Below are 25,020 nucleotides of genomic sequence, written 5' to 3' on the forward strand. Positions count from 1 at the left end.
GACAAAGAAGTCCACATCGAGGTCAAACACACCCTTCAGCTACTTTTGCTCATCAGACCATCAATGAATGCAAACAGGAATGTCTTGGTTGAGGCCAGTGGGACCTCATCACCTCTGATCATCCGAGAGCTTTTGGTTGATTGTATTTTCTACACAGAAGACTGTATTTTCTATACAGAAAGAGCATTTATATACTTTGGGTGGTTTTTTTAGAGAGAAAACCAAAAGTTAAGAATCTGTGGGCGACATTCTGTGCAGCAATATGCACCATCACCTCCTCAGACTGGAAGCTGTATTGTAAATGTCCAAGATATCAGCAAGGAGTAAAACATACAGCTGCAGATCTGCTGATACCACAGCCATCACTGGACATCATTGTAGTAAGCAATTTATTGAAGAAACCTTCCCTTCCTCACAAAACTCAAGTATTGTGCAAAGCAAGAAAAAGGCTTCTCCTACCAGCTGTGTAATTTGTGCAGGATGACTCTCAAGTTTCTCCTCCAGTTCTCCATTTAGACCAGCAACTCATCCCTTTGTGATCGCTAGCCTTATTTACATCGGCTTTTGAATTACATTTGATTCACTTAAAATCAGAACGAATTATTTTTACTTTGGGTGTAGGAAATCAGACGTTTTATTTCTCCGGACATACTACTTTTAAAAATGTATAAGATCAGCTTAAAAAGTAGTCCTTGAGTAGGAATGACATCTCTGTTAACAGATTCTGGTTTTTTGCTGGGTTTTTTTGGGGGGTGGGGCTTAGGGTGTTGGGTTTTTTAGGACTAACTTAAAAACGGTGAAAACAAAATTTCTTAAGAATGTTACAGGTAACAATTTAAGTTCACTTTTGCTGAAAGAGATTATATATATATTTCCTCCTTCTATATATTTGACAAGTTGTTTATAGACAGTTTAACTGTTTCATCAAAAACATAATTTAATTGGCACTCTTCTTTCTGTGTGGGTTTATCATTCCTGTTTCCTCTCCCCCTCCCTTTTTTTTTCTTAAATAAGGAAAAATATTTTTAATCATGCAAGTTATTCTACCGAGAGAGACCCCCACCAACGCAAACACCCCTAATGATGTTAACAAGACTAGCAAAATGATTTGTTCACACAGAACATCTTGGAGTAAAATACCAAAATTAGATGTAGTCCTTCAAATCAATTAATTTCTTTTTAGTCAGTTAACAAGATTTCAATGCTGTTTTCCCTTTAAAAACAAGTTATACAAAAAGCCATGCGACTTAGCCTTCACAAAAGCGCTAACATGCTTGGCTTTCTTTTATTAATGTTATGTGGGATTTTTTTCTACTTCACTAACATTTCAGGAGAAACAAAGTGATTGTCATGTGGTACACTCAGTCCTGGAACAGCAGCACAGCTGTTTATTCCCAGACTCTGAGCATTTTTTAGATCAACACGGCAGTCTGCATTATCTCTGAAGGAAATTATACATCTTACCATAAGCAGAGATGGTTTCCATATTCAGTTTGCCTACTGTACGATACTTGGCTGTAAGAACAACAAATTGAATGCTTTGTCCTCTTTCTATTGCCCTTTTTACCTCAAATTACCTCCTTCCGTGCAAGAAAAGAGGACAAAAAAAAACCCCCAAAATGTGGCAGAGAATCACAGAATTACTCCATTTTGCATTTCAGAAAAATCAAAATGACCAAACATCTGCTTCAGACACCCTCTACTGGAAAACATTAAGTTTATCTCTCTGCTCCCGAATTAAGTGATCATACGTAGGAGGGGGGGGAAAAGCACGACCGCTTAACTGCCTGAAAGACTGGTATCTATTTCAACAAAGGTGGGAAATGTGCATCTGACTTCTTTGACTATGAAGCAGCAAAATGGATTTTATTCAAAATTCTATTCAAATAAAGGGCAACTTGCCTTTAGGATTAGACTAGACCTGATGGGTTTCTCCCAGAAAAGTGTAAGCGTCATAAACTTATCAGCAAGTAAAAATAAGGACTGCAATGAAAATACATAGCCATAATACATACAAACAGTAACCTGACTTATTTTCCCCACAGGTGAGAAAAAAAGTTCTTGAAATTTGAACTAAATTTCTTTAAATTAAATCTGTTGGTTTTGTTTAATTCTCAAGCAACAAGTATTCTGGGACACAGCTGCTCTGCAGTTGTACATGACCACTGCTAGGAACTCTATGAGTTTACCCTGTGCAGAATTCTGTTCTTTAAACAGATCTCTTCCATCATTAATCTACTAAATATATACTGAATATATTCACTCTGGGCTGAAACCTCTATGTAGTCAGACAGAGTATCTTAACTCAATGATGAGATGAGCAGGGTTGCTTTTCAAGGAAAGGGTGAGAACTTTCTCTCTTCAGAAACAAATTCTGTGCTACATTTTTGAACTCTTGGTCTCCATTGTCATCATGGTAAAAGAAAAAAAAAAAGAAAAAAAAAAGATTAAATGATCTAAATAATGACAGATCTACTACCACTGCTTTAAAATCTACTTCCCAATGAACCTTCAGAGAACCTTCACAAATCCTTTTCCTCATGTAGCAGTGCCAAGAGATTATGTCCTTAAAAGACTGAAAAGACAATTCTATCAAGCTTCAATCTATAATTAATTCTTTTACTTTTCTACTCCCAAATAAAGCATTAAGATAAACAGCCTGATTTGGTACCAGGCATTGTTCGTTGTATGCTCTCCTTGACGATGCTACAGCTTTCACAATTCTGTTTGACCTGCATAATGTACTGTATGTGGGGCAGTGAATTACATTCCTTTCTAAGAGACCATGCTGAATTACAATTTCTTTCCCAGGACTCAGAGTTGAATAATTGCACCTGTCCTCCTTAAGCAGACAAAAGACATTAAGTAGCGGCCAAATGGAAAGAAAGATTTAAAAAGAAAATCACTTTATAGTTTGGTAGGAAAACAACTCAATTCAACCTTTCATCCAGCTGTATACAACATGAGGATTTCTACTAGTGCAGCTTCTGAAGAAAGAGAAGCTTTCAATCAAAGACAGACTACCCTGATAACAAAGCAAAAATTGAGGTGCTTTCTAGAAGTTTAAATGAGCCTACTTTTAAAATACATCATTGACAATACAAAGAAAAAAAAAATCAGCTGCACATCTAAGTTTGTGGGCAAACTTTCTCATTTACATGATATAAATGAAGAAATGAAGTAAGATGGGGGAACAAATAAAGCTTCTTGGCTTTTCCAAGACCACACACAGATGCAGTAGTAGAACCTAGCACAGAGCAAAAGCAAATATGCTGGAACAGACTGCAATCTAGATCTCCTGACAACCTTCACACTGTTTCATAGAATCACAGGATCATGTAGGTTGGAACGGATCTTTAAGATCATCAGGTCCAGTCACAGAGAATTTGTGACCATACTGAACATAAAGGCTGAGATTTGCTCTTACTGACTGCAAGTGCTTGGCAGAGAGATCTGCGGCGGCTCTGGTGTCATCAGAGCCATGCTGGCAGACATCCAAGGAAAGGTCACCAGGGCAGAGCCTCAACAGAGCATTTGCCTTTGGTGCCAGGAGATTTCTAGCACTTGACCATGCCAAAGGGCTAATGCTTAAAAAGATGAGAAAAAAGTGTGAAAGGTGAAAATACTGTAGAGAATCTCCACAAAAAAAAAAGCTGCCTGTATATCCAACAAAGATAGGTGTTTGCACATGAATGGGCCAAATGGAAAATATTTTGCTCCTTGTGGAACCTAAAGGTAGTCTATTTGGCAAAATCCAGACAGTACATCTTGCAGCTATAAAGAGGAACACCATGGAAAACTATACTAAAATACTGACACCCCCAAATAAAATAAAAGCAAAGAAACAAAGGAGTGATGCCTTGGGGGGAGGTGCCCTTGCAGGAAGCATGTCTCTTTTGCCCAAAAGCACAAATACCAGTATTTAACATCTGCAATGAGAACTTGATATAGCACAGAAGAGAGATACTGCTTAAAAGCAAAGAACATAACTAACCATATCTGCTTTCAGCTAGAAGTTTCGGTCTTCAGGAAACACCTCCATCACCTTACAGTTACAGGTTTTAGAACAAAATTAAACACTGTCTAGTTACATACTTGAAAAAATACAGAAAAACTGCCTCTTTTTACAGATAAGGCACCAATCTGAAATTAAAGAAAATCAAAGCCTACTGCCATTGCTCTCCTTCAAGAGCTGCATGGCCTTGGGTAGGATCCCTACTCCCACTGCCCCTGCTTCCCTTCCCTACTTTCTGTCCCGTCTAGTCACATGCTTTGGGACAGGGACCTTCTTTTACAGTATGTTGGTACAGTTCTGAGGTCAATAGAGTCCTTATCCAGGAAAAAGTCAAGAGAGCACTGTGTTGAGTTGTTCCCTGAGACTCAGAAAAAAAAAAAAAAAAAGCCTGGTTTCTTGAGGATTTCTGTTTTCCCTTCTCAAAAACTTCAGCTCCTTCCTTCATGTGTCCTGTGGGAACACGTTCCACACAGTGCTTCCAGTCTCCCCAACATAAAGTCCTCCCACAGTAACCTTCATCTTGAAACTGGCCAAAAGTAGAGAAATGACAGGAAAAAAGGCCCAAGACAGACGCACAGATCACATTATCTTCCAATGTGTTTCTTTTAAAGGAAACCCAGCTAATAAAAGGAACAGCAAACATTTCAACAGAGGTGATAAAGAACAAAATTCAGATTGCTTAGCAGATTAAACATGGTCATGCAAGGAACTCTAGGTTTTTTATCTTTTTTAGATCATGTTCTCTCAACAAAGCGTCTAAATCGCTGATGGAACATATGCCAGAAAACAGCAAGGGACAAATGATCTTTGGTCAGCATTTGGGTTTCCAGTAAAGCAACAACATTTGAAATTTGTTAAGGGTAAAAAAACCTGAATTTTCATCAAAAGAACATTTCAATTTGACAAATCAGTCTTTCCCACAGACGTGCATTTCTTCCAGCTCCCTTTGTAAACAGAAGTCGCTGTTGACAGTGCTGTTGAATATCATCCCTTTTGCAAGACTGGTGTAAATAAAACTTCAAGACAACGAGGTAGGTCTAAGTGCTAAAGGAAAATTTTCATCCCCTATGCCTTCACTAAATTGTATGGGTTTATATTAAATCAATACTGCCAATTAAAATGAAAAGAGAAGAGAAAGACTCCATCAGCAAAAGCAGTATATGTTCATACTAGTCCAAAACTCTTCACCCTTGGGTGCTGCAATACAACAAGGAAGTTTTCTGAGCGTGTTAATTATTTAAATGAAAGCAACAAAGTTGCTGGCCTTTTGAAATAATCTATCTTTCAAAAAGTGTCATGTGTCTCCAAAACATGTGACAGGTTGGCAGTTTACAGCATCTACTCTCAAGCCCTAATACCAGGATTTTCTCTGGTGCCTGGAGGAACTCATCACCTTTACTAACAAAACCTAAAAAGAGCCTGTCTGGCTCACTGAAAATGAGATGGAGAACCTAAATTAGAACCACAGACCACCTATTTGCTAAATTAAAGCAGAAAACCTAAACCAAAACAAACGTTAGAAGCACGTATATACATATATATAGACACACACATATATGAATGCAGGCACAAATACATGTAGAGATATGTATAGGCAGATATATAAGCTGTAAATTATAGACATTTACTGAGATCTGTATTTACTGCCTCCTACAAGTCTATTTTACAGTCTAAATTTAGGGAATTTTCTTCCCTTCTTTCAAAAAGAAAAAAGAAAAAGAAAAAAGGCAGCATCTGGTTTGCACTTTTCAAGTCTATTCAAAAATACCTTATTTCTGTGTGTATCTGCCGCTTCAGTAGGCTAGTATTAAAACAGAGAATCAGCCAGAAAATTCCTATACAGCCTGTTTGTAAACAAAAAGTTCCCATCTCCAAAACAGTTGACCTTATTAGCACTAGGAGATGGTAAGAAACCTTTCAGCAGTACATATCTTACCAACACGGTGGAGATATATCAATATTTATTTTTTGGCCATTTCAAAAATTTCAATTATATTTTTCACAGAGAAATCTTTCTTATTGAAAATAGTGCACAAGAGTTACATACAGCAGATTTTTTCCAATCTTGTTAATATTAACAGTTCAGAAAAAAATATTTTGTCCCGAAGCTTTTGTGGAAAATTTGAATTTTTTCTCTTAAAATACAAGCTAGAGACAAATCTATAAAAGACATCAACAAATATCATTCCACAACATTCTTTAATTAATTTTTTAAGAAAGAATAACAAGGCATAATATATGTGGTGTGTAAAGGAGTAGTGGATACAGGAAAAAATAACATTAAAACAACACTCACACATAAAAACCCCAGAATTCTGAAACCAAACATCACCAAACTCAAATTTAGGTGGAACTTCTCTGTTACCCCAGACTTTTTGAAAAATATTTGTTGCAAGTCAGTCGAAACATTTTTCATTATCAGTGCTCTGCACTCTGAGAGGCCTTGTCATTTCTGACCAGGGTGATCAACTTCAAACTGTAGTTGCCATCCACCAAAAGTCCTCCAGAAAGGAAATCCTCACTTGATCAACCTGAACCACCCATGGGCAGTGGTCTTTCACACACTAAACGTTAGCCCTTCCAGGTCTGCGGGGCTGCAGCCACAGCATTGCACCTTTGCAGGAGCCAAGCAGAGCCATAGACAGCATTTAACACAATTATCACAGCATCAGATAGATTTTTAAATAAACTGCTCTTTGAGGTAAAATACAGTAAACTACTTCAGCTAAAGTCCTACATTACGGGTGACTTTTCCCTACAACCCTTCACAGAAGTTCAATTTCAAAGCTTAATACACAAAACAAATATGCTGGATACCTCAAAGGCTGAATGTAAAACACATTCGTGGATTTTGTGATTTTTTTTTTAAAGGCCTGGCCAAGTTTTAATGGGCTGTCACACACGAATGATTATGAAAGCGCTACAATGAACTGAGCTGATAAGCTGATCTGATCGGAATTAACTGCATGTGATTGCTGCTTTGAAAAGCTGGCCTAAAGAGGCAGCATTGAAAGCAATCTCACAAGTCACTGGTACCGCTTGCCTCAGCTATAAGTAAGCACAGATGGTGAGAAAAGTTAATTAAGAGACATATTTGTTTGGGGGCTCGAAATTTCCACCCTCTCTTCTCCAAAGAAGCCAAGCCACAGTGAAAATGTGTTTTACGTTTGCGGCCTAATAAGTTCATGTTTTTGAGGCTCTGTTCCTGTAGATGGAGGTAATAGATAAACAGAATAAATAATTTATGTCAGCAGTTAGCATATGGATTTGCACTTGATCACTGAGCTACTCATTGCACCTGATAGCTACAACATCTTGTCAATTAAAAATATTCCTTTCTCCACAATTCTTCATTTATGTTCCTCCTACTCAGCACAGCTTTTCTCTTATACCACAACTGATACCCAGCAATGGAGATGTCATCCTTTTCATTCTCACTTTAATGACTGCCTCTTTCATTTGCTCCCTCACTTCTTGCAGTATTTCATATGGAACATGTCAGTAATTACAAAAAATTGCTTCTGGTGAGAAATCTTTTTTTTTTTTTTCCTGATTAGGAACTCTCTTTCCCACTCTCTCCAGCTCACACTTGAGCTTTCCCCAGATCAACTAACGGGCTTCTGAAGTTGGGGCTCCAACTGTGCTCTGTAAAGTGATCACCATCTTAGAGGATCAACATATATCCCTTACAATTTATATAATGAAAGACTGTGACCAGTATCATGTAGCAGACATTTTGCTCAATGGTCCTTCAACAGTGTATGATTCTTTGGACCCATTTCCTGTTTTTTTATACCTGTGACTATTACAACAGCAATTGCCAGTAGCACCAAAGAAATACTGGCTGCAGAATGGTAGGGATCAATCTCACATGAAAGGCCCTTGCAGGTAAGAATGGGTTAATGTTACAGACAGAAAAAAAAAGATTTCAGAACTTTAAATGAAACTGAGAGGTTCTTAGAGAGACATTTCCAATTCATGCCCACTGTACTCTTTATTTCCTTTCCCATCATTGCTGATTATAAGGGTGTGCGTGTGTAAAGGGAAGTTTCTTCATCTCTAATCAGACCAGCTCTATTCCATGAATCCACAATCCACTGTTCGTGACATTACAAAATGAAGCAGGCAAGAGGCTCAAGACAGATCAGAAAGTGACAGCTTCTGTTTAAACAGATATCTTGGAAATTAGTGATGATAGAGGACAGTATTATACTGCATAAGCATTTAACTCTTTGCACTGTCTCATTCTCTAAAAAGGAGTGCGACAGAATTACTGCAAAGATCTTGGTATAAAAAAAGAAATAAATTGGAGTGCTGATGTGCTCTACTTATATTTCTAGAGAAATAAAGGCCTATTTTGAATAGGACACCCATGCTCTATGTATTGAACACTCCCTGTATTTAAGGAAAGTTGCTTCTTAAAAATTTATCTTTGCATTATAGTGTATGGTCTCATAATTGATGGTCTACCTTAAGAATCTGGCATGTATCAGTATATTGCTTCTGTCAGTCTTATTTCTGTGCTATAGAACCAATTTTGAGTAGGATATTACACTTCCAAGAATGTGTTCCCTAACTAGGTTTACGTTTCAGAAGACTGGATCACATCAGAAGACTAGAGATTGACATGCAAGACCAGTCCTGCACTGAGAACCTTCCTATGTCGTTCTGCAAGGATTTTAGCCAAAAACTCGATCTGTGTACATAAATATATGCATACAAACTAAAAACTTTTTTTATTTATGTATACATACAAATTAATAATTGCTTCTCATATTCCCAGGTGGTCCCTAAACATTATACTATCTAATCACATAAAAATGGCAGGTTTTCTAATTTTATAAACGTATACAAAATAAGCTGCTAAACAAGTCAATCATTGAGATCTCAGTACAGATGTTAATGCAATTTGTGTGGTAATGATCAAAACAGTCAGTTTACATAAATCTGTGCAATATTGCAGTACTGTGGCTCTGTCATCAGCAATGAGGGTTACCTACCTGCCACTGGAAATTTTTCCGATGGACTCTGCATAGTCATGCTGACAGTGAGTAGGACCTTCCATTAGTGTTGCCCACAGTGACAGCCTTGCTCCCTTTCTGCTTTTCTGTCCAAGGATTGTCAGTGGGAAAGTGTAAAAGGAACTATAGCTCCTTCTACTGGGTCTTAAGATTCCTAAGATTAAAGATCTGAGTTCCTACCAGGGCTCAGAGAAGTGAGTGAAAGAAGGCCAGTAGTGTCTCATAGAGCTCTGCGTCACTCTTTTTTTTAATTCTGCTTTGCACATTCCCACTAACAGCATAATTTCAGAAGCAATCACGCATTTAAAGAAAGTAGCAGAAAGAAATCTGGGGACCGACTGTTGGAACGGGGACAGAAGTACTGCTAAGCAAACTGATTGTCTGATCCACATATGACATCTCTGATGTAACAGCTTGTAAATATTATCTGTAGAGCTCCAAATAATAACTTTACAGATTTAACCAATCATGCTTTGAAGGCTGCCACTGATCTAGTGGAGCATGACCAAATCCTGTCAGAGTGCAGAATAGATGCTAGCAGAAAGTCTTACATATGCTGGGTTGCATAGCTGGATAAGGAATGCAAAGGCATCACGTATGCAACAGAGATGTATGCACATGAAGAAATTAATACATGCAACTAAATTCATCATCCCATGGGCCTACAACAGAGGTTCCAAACCCTGCAGGGTAACTCGGTCTGCAACAGTACTGTGTGCTTCATCAAAGTGTATCACATTGCCAAATTCCTTCATAAGTAAGGACTGACTTCCACATAAATGAGTGTGGCAGTTATCTGTGACGTTACATGAATATTCAAGAAAAACATAAGAGACTCCCTTATAATTTCAACTAGAAGAGTCAAAAGCAGATGAGATCTGTGTTTTGTTTGCCCACTTTACACATGTACTTCTTTAAAATTACAGCACAATCTAAGCAGTAATTTGTTAGAGGTAATTCACTGGACAAGATTTCCTAAGATCTGTTGAAATTCAATCATCCTTCTAGCAAAATGTGGACAAAGGGAAGTTAAGGAGTCTTTGAGACACTGGAAAAAGCAAGGGTAGGAAACCTGGACAGACGTGAAAGTGCTCAAAGGACTGTTCCTATCTTGCCCAGTAGGAATAATCAGAATTACTTTGACTATTTTTTTGTCTTCCTTTTTATCTTCCTTGTGTGAAGAAAGTTCAAGATCAAGAGAAAAGCATGTTAGATGCCTAGGTATCTCCTCCTATTCTGAGCACTACATACTGTATTTCTCTGGCTGTAAGCCTCTGCATGTGAATGCCAGGGCCATTTCTAGTCCCTAATACCAAAAACAAGTTGACATATACTTTGCAATGGGCATTTACCATATTATCACTCATATTAGTATACACAGATCCTACAGGGTATCCTGCCTTCCATTATAGCTAGGAGAAGTTAACATCTTCTTGTTTGTTCAAAAACTGCACCGCACTGTTGACTGGGATGATATGCAGCCTTTTTTTCCCTTAGATAACTCCAAGAGCTGAAAAATTACTCTGTTAAAACAAACTTCCTGTTCTCTTCTTTCCTAGGGTGGAAAGGCTGCTTTTAATCAATGATTGCAGCACTATGGAAGAGAGATGCAGAGTGTGCTCTCAGATAAAATAAAAAAAAACACACCCCTTTTGGCTCAGAGATATTTCTCAGGACCAGCCAGAGTCATAATGGTCTCTTAACCCTGCACTTTGTATGATACTTTTTCTTTCATTTAGAAAAAAAAAATGAGTTAGAGGAATTTTTTTTTGGGGGGGGGGATACATTTGGCCCAATTAACATGAATCTTTTTTGTTTCCTTCAGCTTTTCTCCAAACAGTAGAGAAATCCAAAGCTTTTCTCTTGGCTCTCTCTCCAGGGACTAATATCTTTAAGTACTTCAAGGCCAGATCCAGCTCACTGACATTTGTCTGCCTTGAACTTGCAAAACGCTCGTAAGTTTGTTAGCCTCCAACGCGTCAAGAAACTACAATGATCTTTAGACATATTCCATGTGGGAGGTTTTGCAGAAACAGATTCATACAGCAATAAAACCTACAGCTTGTTCTGGTGAACCTGTGTCAGATGAGGGCAAATAAAATCCTCTGAAGTATAGTAGATATCCAGTTGAGCATGTTACACTGGGAAGATTCATGAATAAAGAAGCTCCCCCATATCCAGCTTTTATTGTTGTCATTTGCCATAAAAGTGTTGGTTTGAGCCCAGATTAAACACATCTAAGTTAGAAACAGGAATCAGACTAATTCTAACTTTATCATATACACTGCAACAGATATTCAAGCAAATATTAAGGCATTGTTTTCACATGGAAAACCTAACCTTCATCTAATGCTGCAGGAGGGAGGAACTGAGCTTGCTGGAGTGCCTTGCCTGGGCCCCACTTATGGCCAAACCCTCAGAGTGTGCAGAAGTAGGGAAGGTATGGAAAAAGTATGTGATCACCGGGGTAGGCACTGCAATGGCAGTTAATCTGTTGCAGCTTCTTTCCGCCAGCCTAGGAAATCAGTCCAGTTATCTGCTGAGTAGCACTGCAGCAGAGCTCCTCAGATGAGCAGAAGCCAAGAAACATGCCAAGTTTTCTAAACAGTTGAACCCAGGGACACTGAGGGCAGGACTAATCGAACAATTTAGTTATTTATCTTATACTTATCTACTTGGTTTTGGCATTTCTCATATGCACAAAGATGTATGCAACTCTGGCTATTCTGAAATCTCTGCTTACCAGCAATCAGCTAAATCAACTTCCATATGGAAGTATCATTTCCAACAACTACATATTAAGTTGCTCAACAAAACCAAATATTGTACAGGTAAAGTAATTCTAGTTGAGGTACCATCAGCTTTAGTCTAAACAAAGGAAAGCAGAACTGTGGAATCAGCCTAAAAGAGACTCCCGTGCCTTGACTGACATTTTTATTCATATGGATACGAAGAGATCTCCATTTTTAAACCATCTCACAGGAAGTATAGCATTCTCCTCCTATGCTCTTTTGCTTAGTAGAGTCAAAGCTTGACTCACAGAGAGGGCAGTGTTTATTCTAAATGATCAAAGTTAAGCAGCAGTTAATGACTTGAATACCCACAGTTTAAGTTAAATTAAGCTGTACAGAGACTCTTTTTGAGCCATCATTCTAAACGAGGAAAATATCTGTGCCCTTCCAATGCCAAAGACCGTTTTTTCCTTCACAACAGTTTTTCTCATTTTCAATGACACTGTAATGGAATCGAGCAAACAGCTGAAACCATAGAGATGTTTAATTCATTCTGAGATCTCACCACCTCAGAAAAGAGATAAGATTTTACAAATTTATTCCCCTCCTTTATTTCAATTACCATGTTAATGCTTGAGACAATTCCTAACCCAAACTTCTGGCCAAAAGTCTGTTGGCAGGTAAGATAGCAGATCTAAATCAAATCACAAAGATCTTTCAGTAAGATTGCATAGCATAGTTTCCCCTCTGCAGTAAAAGCTGCACTTTCCCCTATTTTCCTTCTATAATGCACCATAGGATAGCAAAACTTCATTACATACACATGACAGGACGTTAAGATAGTATGTCCTTTAAGAAGTTCTAACAATATCCAAAGCTAAGTTCAAATCCAAACATTAAAACAACAAAGTGTCGAGTGGGTGTAAAAAGGAAGATTGCTTACACTAAAGAGGCCTTCCCTACTTCACTCTCTCTCAGTCTTTCAAAATCAGTTACTAAAAGAATGACAGGGCTCTGCTATAATCAGTCTGCTACACCAATATGACAAAAACCGCCGTCAGCCTTCAGTTGTGACCCTTTCATGGTTGTCAAATTAAAACACACAACAACAGTGAGTCCCCCTCCCCATTCTTCTGGGCCACCAGTTCACGCAAATTACAAAAGACCAGTAGTCTTTGCTTAGCAACAAGACTGCGCGTTCACTACTGATCACATTAATGATAAAGTAGTGAATATTAACAAATCTAATGATGAGAAAAGATGCCCTCCTTCACTGGCTCATCCATACAATTTAAAATCTCTGAAATAGAAAGAATAATTCATTCATCTAACAGACTCACTGTAAACAGAAAAGAAGCCATCAGTAATACTGCTTTCCAGCCCACATCCCTGATGCTGAAACCCAGGCACACGACAGTAATTTCATGCAGGGAGAAGGATTGCTAAATGTAGAAAAATATATGTATTTCTACTGAGCCATGAAACTTTCACATTTGCTTACGTCTTAGACTCATTCTAATATTTTCTAGAGTTACGGTTAGTGCACATGAGCTGTCCTGACTGCTGTAGGACACAATGAGCACTGGCGAAGTGTGCTGAACTGTCAGCCCCCGAGCGCCTCCACCTCCCAGAGAATCACACAGCTCATCCAGGTAACTGCAGAAAAGGTTATATTTACTTACAGCAGGATGTCCAGCACAGTAGGTGTAGCTAGCATGAGACTGGTAGTGCAAGCTTGCTCTTGGAAAGGTGTATGTATTCCAAGCAGGTTGGCTGCTATTCCACTGGGAGCTAAAGCCAGGGCTCATGGTCACTCTTGATTTACTGTTTTGGTACGTTCTCACTGTGGAGCTGGACTATCAAAAAAGAAAGAAATGCAACGTAAAAATAGCTTTTAGGGTAGAAGAATACAAACAATGCAGCTACATATCATCATTGTACATATATATTCTGCCACACAGTCTGGAACAAACTTGAATGTTTCCTGTAAGGAAGTGGGAAAAGCAACAAATTGATTCTTTCAAAATATCAGTGAAACAGCTATGTTGCTGTAATGCCCCACAAAAAGACTGATGACTGTTAGACTTCAGGCTGGGATGTAAATCAGATGAGCAATGTCTAAGTGATCAAGATAAGGGGATGTTCTGAAAATGTGTAGAGGATGCAACCCTGCAAGATTGATAGTTGAAACTTCCATATTTATTTATTATAATGAACTAAATACTGATATTGAGTTCCTGATCAGATATGCCCAACTTACAGAAAATGGCATTTTGGGGCCAATGTTTAGATATATCTCTTGAAGTCTTGAAATCCCATCTAGTGGCTAGGTAAGGCCAAGCCGTCACAAAGCTACCCCTACCTTTCAAATATGTAACCTTCTAAACAGAATATGAAACTTCATGACACTTTTTAATTACTTAAAAAGCAGAAGAAAAAAACAACACAATAAAATCTTAAATTTCTTTTCTAAGTTAATTTGATAATTTCATCTGAAAGTAACTCAGACTATAGATGTGTGATTCACTTTCATTCATTCTGGCTTTCTCTCATTTTTCTTTATTTTAATTGCAGTTTTCTGCTCCTAGTCCTCGTTTTAAAAAAAAACCAAAACATTCCTAATAAATGCTTGCACTGATAGGGGTGGCTTATTAGGGCAGGAAAAGAAAAACAATTTTCAAAAAAAGCAGAAGATGCATTTGATGTGGATGCATTTTTAGCAGATATTTAGGTTGGTCTTCAAAGACATGCAAATGTACTTTTCCCTCCATAATCTGTCCCGGATTTGGGTTTTGCTTGCTTTCTTTTCATTGGAAAATGTGTTCTCAATATCCCATGCAAATTTACACCAATTAATTGTAATTATTATAAACCTCAAACTGTTCTTTTTAAATCATTGAATTCAGTACCTTAGTAGTACAGTGAAAGCTTGAGAAATATGAACACAACATTTCTTAGAAATGCCTATAAACGTCCTTGTTAGTAAATTGATGCTATCAATTTCAAAAGCTATATTCAAGAATGACGCTTCATTTATTTTTACCCTCCTTTCAAAGACAACTTTTATACACGATATATGTAGCATTAACCAAATATCAATACAGGCCACCACTGAACAAGGTGTTTCACACAGTACAAGACTATCCTTACCCCAAGGTGCGTAGAAGATAGATGAGAAGGTCAGGGAAAGGATGAAAGAGCAGAGTCCGATGCAGAAGCAGAGAAAACATGACTTTCAGTTTCATTTCAATGCTTCAGCTCAGTCTCATTGGGAAAGGATTAGTGAAATGGAAGGAAAAGGAGAAGGAAAGAAGACATACAAAAAGGTTTCAAGGACACATTCTAGCTATAAAAATATATACCTTGTATAGTCTTTCCAATATTTAATACTTTATTTAGATGAGCTGGTTGTAGAAAGTACAGACGATGCTGGCATTGGCTGAACGTGCCCTCTTTATGTCATTTAATTTTCAAAAGTTTAAGTACACAAAGTTTGCCTCGGTTATCAATTGCTGTATAAACTTTAAGTTCAAGAAAAGGCCAAACGACTTCCTGCATGTGTTTATTTCCTGCGCCGCCGATTAGGAAGCCTGAAAAGAGCAGTTTCCGCTCACCAGTTCTCAATATCTCGACAGATTCGCCTCCCGCCCCCACCCCTAAGCGAAGGATTCCTGCGGTGTGATTTCTAAAGATTTAACTTACGACTAGCTGAACACAAAGCCTATGAATGAACACTAAAACCCACACTAAACTCTCATTAGTCACTGTGTGTGACAAGTGGTTACTTTGTTCTTACAAAAGGCTTTAGGGGAAAAAAAAAAAAATCTGCCCCTACAGTTAAAGGGGCTTATTTGAAATAAATCTTTTTGTATGAATTTAAATCATGACAAATCAAAGGAAAGAGGCTATGGCTACAGCTAGAAAAAAAAAAAGAAGGGTTTTAATGTTTTTTTTTCTTTTTCTCTTTTTTTTCCCCTTTCCCTTTTACCCTCTTTCCCCAAGGAGCAGAAACTGCATTTTCTTTCCTTTGACGTATTACTTATCTTTCAGATCACTCCTCAAAGACAAATCTCTCTTTCTGGGCCCTGGTAGACTTGCTTGTACATGAGAGATAAAGGCTAGGTTTTGTTTCGGACAGATCAAGTACGTTTTTAGCCATAAGGTACTTCTCCATGTACATTTCTCCCCTTTATAAACATCAGGTATTCAAGTGTGGCTGCTTATTAACTCCTCTCGAGGAGTTCATCCCTGGCCGAATATTCTGTGAATATTGAGTTCCTATATCTTAACAATAGCTTCACTCCTTCCTATCATTTCTGATGGGTTGGCATTGTATGGACCAGTGGAAAAGATCTGTGGTTTGATGGGATGTGAAGATGCATTTTCAGCTGCGATAATTGTTAACTGACTATCTTCACTAAGGTAGCAAACTCCTACAGTAAGGAGAGACATGCTGTTACCACTATACAGATGTGCACAATACCTGTTCCTGTATTAGAGAACAGGAGCCAAAATAAGCCTGTTTTTTAAACAGCCTGCCTGAAATGCTAAACAACCTTCTGCCTGTTGACTGAGTATTATTTTGCGCTTGTGTGCTACACGAAATGCCTTCCAATATCCTCCACTGTGCTAGAGGCATGGTTCAGCCCCAGTGCTAAATCCAGGCTCGGAGATGAGCCCCTCTGCCCATCCTTCTGCTCTTCCACTCAGCTCCCACCTCACGAGGGACACATTAGAAACAGTGAGCCATTCAGATCACTAAGGCCGCACTAGGTGTCCTACTTGTGCAGGTCACTTGGGACGCGGGGGCGGGAAGCGAGATCCCACAGACCCTGCTCCCCCTCAGGGTGGCCAGGCAGCCGTGGGAGGGAGGTCCCCGTGAGGAGAGCCCTCTGCTCTGAAAGGCTTTGTAGGGAGGGCCGATAAAAGCTTCTCTCTTTCTGCTGGCTTACCTCCAGAAACCAAACCAAACCAGAAGTCAATACGCGAAGACACTCCCAGGATAATTGGCTTTGAAATCTTGAAGCTACCCAGATTGTCAGCCAGAGAAGAGAGACACCTGCATCATCATCCACCAAGTCCCGGAACAGCCTGGTCACCTCACAGCTCTAACCTAGGGTGGCTGGGGAACTAAGACGTGAGGATCAGGGACCCGATGTTTTGAATTCAAGGTGTCCTCTGAACAACAAAACGCTACCTATCTCTGCAGCCTTCCCAGCTTGGTGCAGAAGTGCCTGTGGGAAAGATGCTGGGCCAACTGGGAGAATAAAATGGTGCACTGGGTGCCGGTGCCCAGGCACTGACAGCATGGGGTGCAGGGTGGCCTCTGTGAGGAGCAGCTGGGGCTGCCCCGTGCCAGACACAGATGGTTCCACACATTTAAGAAAGGGCAAAACACTGCTGGGGACACAGATGGTTCCACACATTTAAGAAAGGGCAAAACACTGCTGGGGAGTGAGGAAAAAACTGAAACATCCCTGTGAGCACCAAGGGGAGAGCAGGAGGAGGGTAAGGATGCTCCCCTGCAGCCCCTGGGGAGCCCAACTGGAGCAGGTACTCTGGGACGGGATCTGTGGAGGATCCTGTGCTGGAGGACGTGGATATGTCCTGAAGGAACTGTGGGCCATGCTGGAACAAGGTAAAAGCACGAGGAGCAGGAGAGAGGAGCTGTTTTTCCCTATCCCCATGTGCCAGGAGGGGTGGGGGGCGGACACAGGGTCAGGAACAGAGAAGTGAAGCTGAGCCTGGGAAAAAGGAGTGGGGGGAGGTATTGTCTTAATTTGTCCTTCCTTCTCACTATCCAAACTTATTTTAACTGGCAATAAATTAATTTTTCACAAGTTGAGTCTGTTTTTGCTTGTGATGGTAATTGTTAAATGATTTATTTCCCTGTCTTTATCTTGACCCACAAGCTTTCCATCTTATTTTCTGACCCCTTTCTCTTGAGCAGGGGGAGTGAAAGAGCAGCTGGGTGGGTGTCTGACAGCTAGCAAAGGTAAACCCTCCACAAACCGGCAGGTCTTGTGGCACGCAGGCTTTTATTCAGGATGTGAAAATGCATCTATTTCCCCCTAACTCTACTGATTACTCCAATAAAAGGTATCACCTCTCCCACTCACCTTGTCTTATTTATATCCCTTTGCCTGTCAATGGTAGAGCAGCGCTGCCACTCCTGGGACAACCTGATCAGCTTTTCTCAGAAAGTTTCTGCAGAAAATTATCGGATTACAACAAAAAAGAAGTGTTGCCCTACTTGCTATGTTTTGCCAGAAACAACAAATACTATAAAGCAAAAGGAGAATTTTCTTTTCCTTGAATAAGTCACTCCAGTACCTTTGTACCCTAAAGGTCTGACGCAATCTAAAATTGAGATCAGTAAAACTTAAATGTCTAAGCATATTTTAAAATATGAGCCTTTTTTTTTTCTGTGCGTTAATTTCTCTGTCTTATAAATATAGATAATCTTATTTTAAAACTGCTAGGCTAACCTTTTCCTTATGTTTGTAAAAGTTTTGAACATTTTAAGACATAAGCATGAGTGAAGTACAAAGTATTATTAGTATCATTAATATTTCTTGAGCTTAACTGCTCTCAGTTCTTAGTTCTTTTAATAGTTGATGTGTGAAGTCTAACGGTGGAAAGAGTGGAACATAGTATTTATGGAGCACTTTTTATCTTCAAAGCACTGTCCAAATGTTAAATGGTGGCAAAATTTTTGACCAGTGCAACATTTCCAACTTTTAAAGCAGTTTATTGTATATGTAAGAACTAGCAGCCACTCCTTCCTATTTGTAGGTGAACAAAGCACCCCATTTGACCAGGACATTAAGCAACATAAATAGTTCTAACGTAGACTTAGTCTTCATGTCATCACACCCATGCCCTCCACTCTTTTGCAATACAGCATCATCATGCAGTAAAAGGAAAAATATGTGCTAATTCTGAAATTCTCCATCATGTCAAATGCAAGACTGACTACATCTATCAGACACCCTACTGCCAACTATTCCAAAATACTGTGATGATTATTGGTTTTGGCACTCCAAAAGAAGAGAGAGGCTCAAATATTCTGCTCTATGTTACTTCTCTATTTGCACTGACTTTAAAAAAAAAAAAAAAAAGTGGGATTAAAGAGCTGTAAATAACATCTGAATTCAGCCTCCCACTACCTCATCCTTTGAAAGCAACTTCCCAGATCTATGATGTCATTTTCTTAGCCCACACAATTTGAGTTGTCTCCAGGCCCTTGGATTTTGATTACAAACTGGTGCTGTCTTCAGCTGCATCTTCTGGTCTTCTGGGTTTTGGTTTTTTTTTTGTGAAAGGAATTGTGTTTGAAAGGGTGTCCACCCTCTTCCCCCTTATCCCTTCAAGGAATTTGACATCTCTTATTTCTGAATGTCAAAATGATTTCAGACGTTGGGAAAAGCCAAGCAGAGAAACTGCAATTCTGGAGACACTGCTTGCAGGAATTCTATATGCCTGTATTTGGATCAGAACATGATGCAAAGCACAGTCCTATGCTCTTAAAAGTTTGGATGCTTTACAAAATACTACTGTTCCCATAGAAATCAAAGTTTTCCTATAACCTGGAAAAGTCAGAAATGGAAATAGCTGCCCTGGCACATTATTGCATGAGCTAAAGCGATGCATTTGTTTTCTTGCTCAGAGAAAATATGAAACTGGGAAACCAAATCTGAAGTTAGTTCACCACAAAATCCACCTGAGAGACCTTGAAGATTGTGGTAATTGTGAAATTAGAGTGAGGTTGTTTTTTTCTTTTGGGGTTGTTATGAAAACTAAATGTGGAAGATATTGCAGATTATTTTTTTTTAATAACAAGAAAGAGGAATTTTGTGCTGCTACTTTCCCCCAACATAATCTTTCACTATAGCTTGCAAATCTTTTACAGTCTAGAACCAGATTCCGTCTGTTCCAGTAAGAACTGAGCTCTTAATATTTGGCCACTGCAGATTTCTACTTTATCAAGTTTGTCTCATAACCTTTATGAAAAAAACTCCAGAGACATGACCAAACTTAAGAGAAACATTGTTTTTCCAGACATGGGATTGAAACTCAATATGCTGTACCTGGAAAAACAGGATAAACTAAGAGAAATGGCATTCCATTGAAACCGCAGAGAAACGATGGGGCTATATTTCATATCTCAGCATACATGTAAGGCTCATCCAGTGGATCCAAGAACACTGAGCACTAGCCCACATCAGGTCAAAACCCAGGGTGTACACAGCCCATCTGCCCCCTCCCGGTAGGTGGGAGAGGAATGCTCTCCTTGGCCTAGCTGTGCTCAGCAGGCTCCCTACAACCAGGACGAAGGACACAACCAGCACAGCTGAATCACTCAGAGCTCAGGCCCCATAGGAATGCTAAGTGGAGGGACTTTTAAGGATACATCCCAAATTATCTAAATAACTCTTGAAGAATGTATTCTAGAAAAAGAGTCTGCCGCTCATTGTTATTTTTCCCCAGAGTTATGCCTTGAAAACAAAATATATATGGTTTTCACACTTTTCTGGTTAGAATTGCTGTCATTTCCAGTGACTCAACACTGTAATTCATGTTGTACTTTTAACTGTTACTTGAATCCTAAGAGCATATTTTTTCCTGGGCAAAGCATGAAACATTGCTCTTGTAGCTACAGAGAGTGAGCAGGAGAGCTGAAAAAAAATTAAGGCTGTCATGGTTTGAGGAAGAGGCCATGAAGAACCTGGTTTTCTGCCATCTTATCATCCACGTCAGTACCAACGGGCAAAAAATTAGTAATAAGAGACAGGCCAGTGACAATGCAGATTAAAGCCTTAAAGTCTCTTGGTGACCTGCATGGAAGACCTGGGTGTAATCAAAAGTTGCTGGTATCTGATGGTTCTCTAGGCACCCCACTGCTGGGGTTCAGTCAACTTCCGCACACCTACACCTCCTGAAAAGCATTACCACCACCAGTATCTCAGCAAGCAAGCTCAGTGCAAAGATCAAGTAAAAGTCACAAGAAACGCTCCTGTGCTTCAAACGGATTTCTTCAGAAAAAGAAAATGAATGTTGCAAGCATAAGAGAAACTTGCATTGGTTTTGTTACCCATATTGCACCCAGCCATAGGGAATGGGGATACTCATGCTGCTGGACTCTTCATTTGTATGCCTTTATTCCGCAAAAGGAAAAGTGAAGGGTGGCTTTCCAAAGGATCTTTTTTTGTTTGTTTATCTTTGTTAGGTTATTTGTAAAAAGCAAACTGGAATTAAAAGGTATGTTTTTAGATGGGATTCTTATTGGTCTAGTGTAAACCTTTAATTTCGGTTTGAACACAGTGAATATCTTGACTCCAAGTCCCCTCCTCCGCCTCCTTCACTTTGAAAAGAGCAAGGGCATGTCAAAGTTTCTTCTGTTCAGAATATTATTTAGTCAATCTATTGTGAGAAATTTAAGTCATAACAACCTCAGAAGGACACTGAATATGACCTTGCAATGGTAGGTCATTAAGTAATTATTTTCTGAAAATAACACACACTAGCATCTGTTAAAATTACTCCAGCCTTTTCTACAACACCAAGGTTACACTTTAAAGTAGTGGAGCATGATGTTCACCCAAGATGAGCATGATCTGAATGTTTACAGTAAATTCTGGCAAGATGGCACTGGCTAAGACCCCACCACAGGTGACCTGCATTTGATCAATGCCTATAAATACTTAAAGGGTGGGTGTCAAGAGGATGGGGCCAGTCTTTTTTCAGTGGTGCCCAGTGGCGGGACAAGAGGTAACAGGCAGAAACTTGAGCACAGGAAGTTCCATCTAAACATGAGGAGGAACTTCTTTACTTTGAGGGTGGCAGAGCGCTGGAACAGGCTACCCAGAGAGGTGGTGGAGTCTCTGTCTGTGGAGACATTCAAAACCTGCCTGTACATGTTCCTGTGCAACCTGCTCTAGGTGGACCTACTCAGGCAGGGAGGTTGGACTAGATGATCTCCAGAAGTCCCTTCCAATCCCATATCATTCTGTGATTCTGTGATGTGCTGCATAGTTCTGATTTCTAAAGAAGTCACCCATATGAAATAATCACTCGACACATACAGCTCATCTATGCAGAGTAAGTGGAAAAAGCATGTTCTTCCACCAGGAGCTGAAGAGCACACAAGTCACAGAGGCAAAGAACCTGAAGGGGAGGGTTTGTGCCAGATGAGAAACTCTAATAGTGAACACTAATCTTAAGGGAAGTTTTTGATTACAAACAAAACATATCATATAAAGTCTCTGATCTTGGCAGATTTCCAGCACAGTATTTTTACAAGGTCTGAGAATTCCTCTTATATATGACAGGTGCTACTCTTGAAGTTCTTTCTGCAAACTACACAGCAGTATTTGGGACTTGCAGCATTGCCTTGGTAAAAAAGAGGACACAAAGGGATGCTGCAAAAATTGAAAAAAATTTAACATGATAAGTGCATTTCCTAGGATCATATTCCCAGATATAGAGGGCTCTTGTACTAGTTTTGCTGTAAGTCAACAAACAACTTTTACCAATATCTTATTTCTTTTATGTGGGCCTATGTACCGCTGACTGAAAAGCAATTTCAGGAGCTTTACTGATTAATGACTGATTTTAGCATTTACCTGCCTGCTAAACTGGGACTTTTTACAGACGGCTAACATCTTTTGTGAAACTCATTATTTTTTGATAGTTTGGGGAGAAAAATAATTATTTCATTAACACCTGAATTCCTTCCTTTCTTACAGTACCCAAAGGTATGCTTCACTATATTCTGCAGTATCTTAATGTTTTTTCTGATGTATCTGTTTACTACATGTATATTGAATTACTCCCCGAACAATAAATCAACCACTGTCTTGGATACAAAATGATTTTCCTCACACTAGATCTGCAATGTACAACTTTTTCTATACAATCTCAAGAGTAACAGCTGGCTGACAATTTAAGCAGGTCTGCAACATTAACCAGTGAGTGCAATCCAGACTCACATACCAGGGAAGAGGGATGCTTATGAACAATCGAAAAATGTCCGTGGCAAAACATCACTTCTACAACCCTACCCAATAAGAAAAAATTCAGATTTCTCTCCTCAGCTGCAGTAGGCAAAGCCTTCATTCCAGCAGCACATGCACATTACAAGTCTTCACATCCACAAAATGCTTACTTTACTGAACACAATGTGGTTATGAAATGCATTTGGCCACTGGGAAGAATTCTATAAATCCTGCAAAGCTACTCGATGTACCGCTCTACAGCTGACTCCTGTGGATGGACCTGCATGCTTTTCTAAACCTCACTGTGGGATTAGGGCATTTATCAAAGCTATGATTTCTTTCTCACAATGTTATATCCATTGTATACCAGGAGTTCTGCAGGTGCATGATTTACCCATCCTGTCATTAGCTACAATACCCTGCAAACGGTTTTTATTTTGTGCTGGAGAAACAAATACTCCTCCCATAAATTGTTTTACTGCTGATTGGGGAACAGGCTCCTGCTCCCTTGACAATAAAACAGCTTGCTTTCTCTGACCACGGAGTTATAATTTCCAGCATAACAATCTGAAGCTCAACACCATTTCTTATGGAATTAAGTAATATAGGGAAAATTATAGCTTTGTTCTTTTCAATATCATGCCTGAACTCTCATTATCTGTTAAGTGCCAACATGTCTGATCGCTGGAGGGACATTACAGACAACACAGCCCCGAAAGATACAACCAAGGGAACACAGAAAGAGAAAGCAAATGTCAGATAAACCTAACAGACAAAATTCTCTTTTTAAAATGAAAGGAAAAACTTAATATGAATTTTGTTACAGGGATCAGGATTTGTCAAAGGTTTCAGTTTGGCTGAAAATGTTCAATGAACATTTTAAAAAGCAAGGAAACAAACTGGACATCCAGGAAATCCAGAAATTAAATGTGATTTTTTACTCAGTGAAATCATACTCAGACAGGCCTTTCACTCAAATTAAATATTCATAGAACCACATATATTGTATATGACACATTTGAATGTGAAAAGGCTAATATCCTCTGGCTTTTCCAGCACTCAACTAATCCATTAGAAATGTAATAGTCAGTCTAACCATTCCGTGACTTCAGTAGGAGGTATAAAAAATAAAAGAGAAAGCAGAATGAACTACAAAGAGGAGAAGAAAATAGGAACTAAGATGTATCCAAGACCAGCTCTCAGGGTACTCAAAATCAATTTCAACTGCCCCAGATATCTGTTGAGTATCAAGTACAGAAGAGAGGAACATGCACACAGGGCTGCAGAATTGCCTAGAAAAGCCGCTTTTTCTTCCCTTAAGCTTTGGGCACTCATGATGGAGAAGAGAGAGAGTTCATTAATTTATTAAAAGGGATGAGCAAATTATAACTGGGAAGTTGAAGATAAGCTATTTGAATTCAGTGTAGCAAAGACTGTTTTTCCAGGATATATCAATACAGGTTACAGATTTCATTAAAAAATAAGTAAATCTCAATGGAAAATGACATTAAAATTCCCAATATAAAAGACAACAGAAATACCTAAGAGATAGTGTGTTAAGGCACAAGAGCTTATGGGATTTTCCTTTGTTTTGTTTCTATTCCTCTGGAAAAAAAAAAAAAACAATGAAAGGTTATCAAAATCCAAATAATTCTGCAGATTATTGATAGTCCTGTAGTCTAAAATAGTGGGAAGAAGACATGGGCATTGACAAACAAAAATACCATTAAGTCAATGAAGAACTTAGTAAATATCTTAAATGAACCATGAGGTAACACATGCTGAAGCTTTGACTATGCAAAGCTTCTCCGGCCTTGGTCAGCACAGCATTTAAAATAATGGGACTACTCGTGACCTTCAAGTAAAATGTGAGTATAAGCAAACAGATCCCTGAAAAAGCTTTGTAGAAACTACTCCTGAAGTTAAACACGGTTCCCTCCTGCATATTTGCCTACTGCACATAAAGCGCTATCCTGCGGCCAGATCATAAAAGAAAACTTCCCTCTAGATAATGTCAATCAAATTTTTCTAAATATATAAAACCACTTTTACTTTCAAGTATCAGTGTGAATGCAAATAAGTCGCCACCACTCACAGCACTTTTCCTTCAAAATACAAACCATTGCTTTTACTCTTATCAGCTAACGATCAAGAGTTTTTCTGGCTGACTTGCATTTTGACTGTGACACAAGTGTTTCAGGTTGGCATTTTGCTCTCTATGAATTGGTAAACAATCCAAAATAACAACAATAACA

General features: G+C 39.0%; 1 protein-coding gene across 3 annotated transcripts in view; it reads right to left on the reverse strand.

The window, feature by feature from the left end:
- The window catches only part of RBMS3 (RNA binding motif single stranded interacting protein 3), a 723,251-nt gene that overhangs the window by 492,212 nt on the left and 206,019 nt on the right, over positions 1–25,020 (reverse strand). For 2 of the 3 annotated variants that reach the window (XM_074151184.1, XM_074151185.1), the window contains exon 3: positions 13,451–13,624. In XM_074151184.1, coding sequence (XP_074007285.1) covers positions 13,451–13,624 — 174 coding nt within the window. Of the gene's footprint in view, positions 1–13,450; positions 13,625–25,020 lie in introns of those variants that run through there. The other variant, XM_074151186.1, reaches the window with a different exon arrangement.

Source organism: Numenius arquata, chromosome 7 (assembly GCF_964106895.1).
Source record: "Numenius arquata chromosome 7, bNumArq3.hap1.1, whole genome shotgun sequence".
NCBI classification, from domain to species: Eukaryota; Metazoa; Chordata; class Aves; order Charadriiformes; family Scolopacidae; genus Numenius; species Numenius arquata.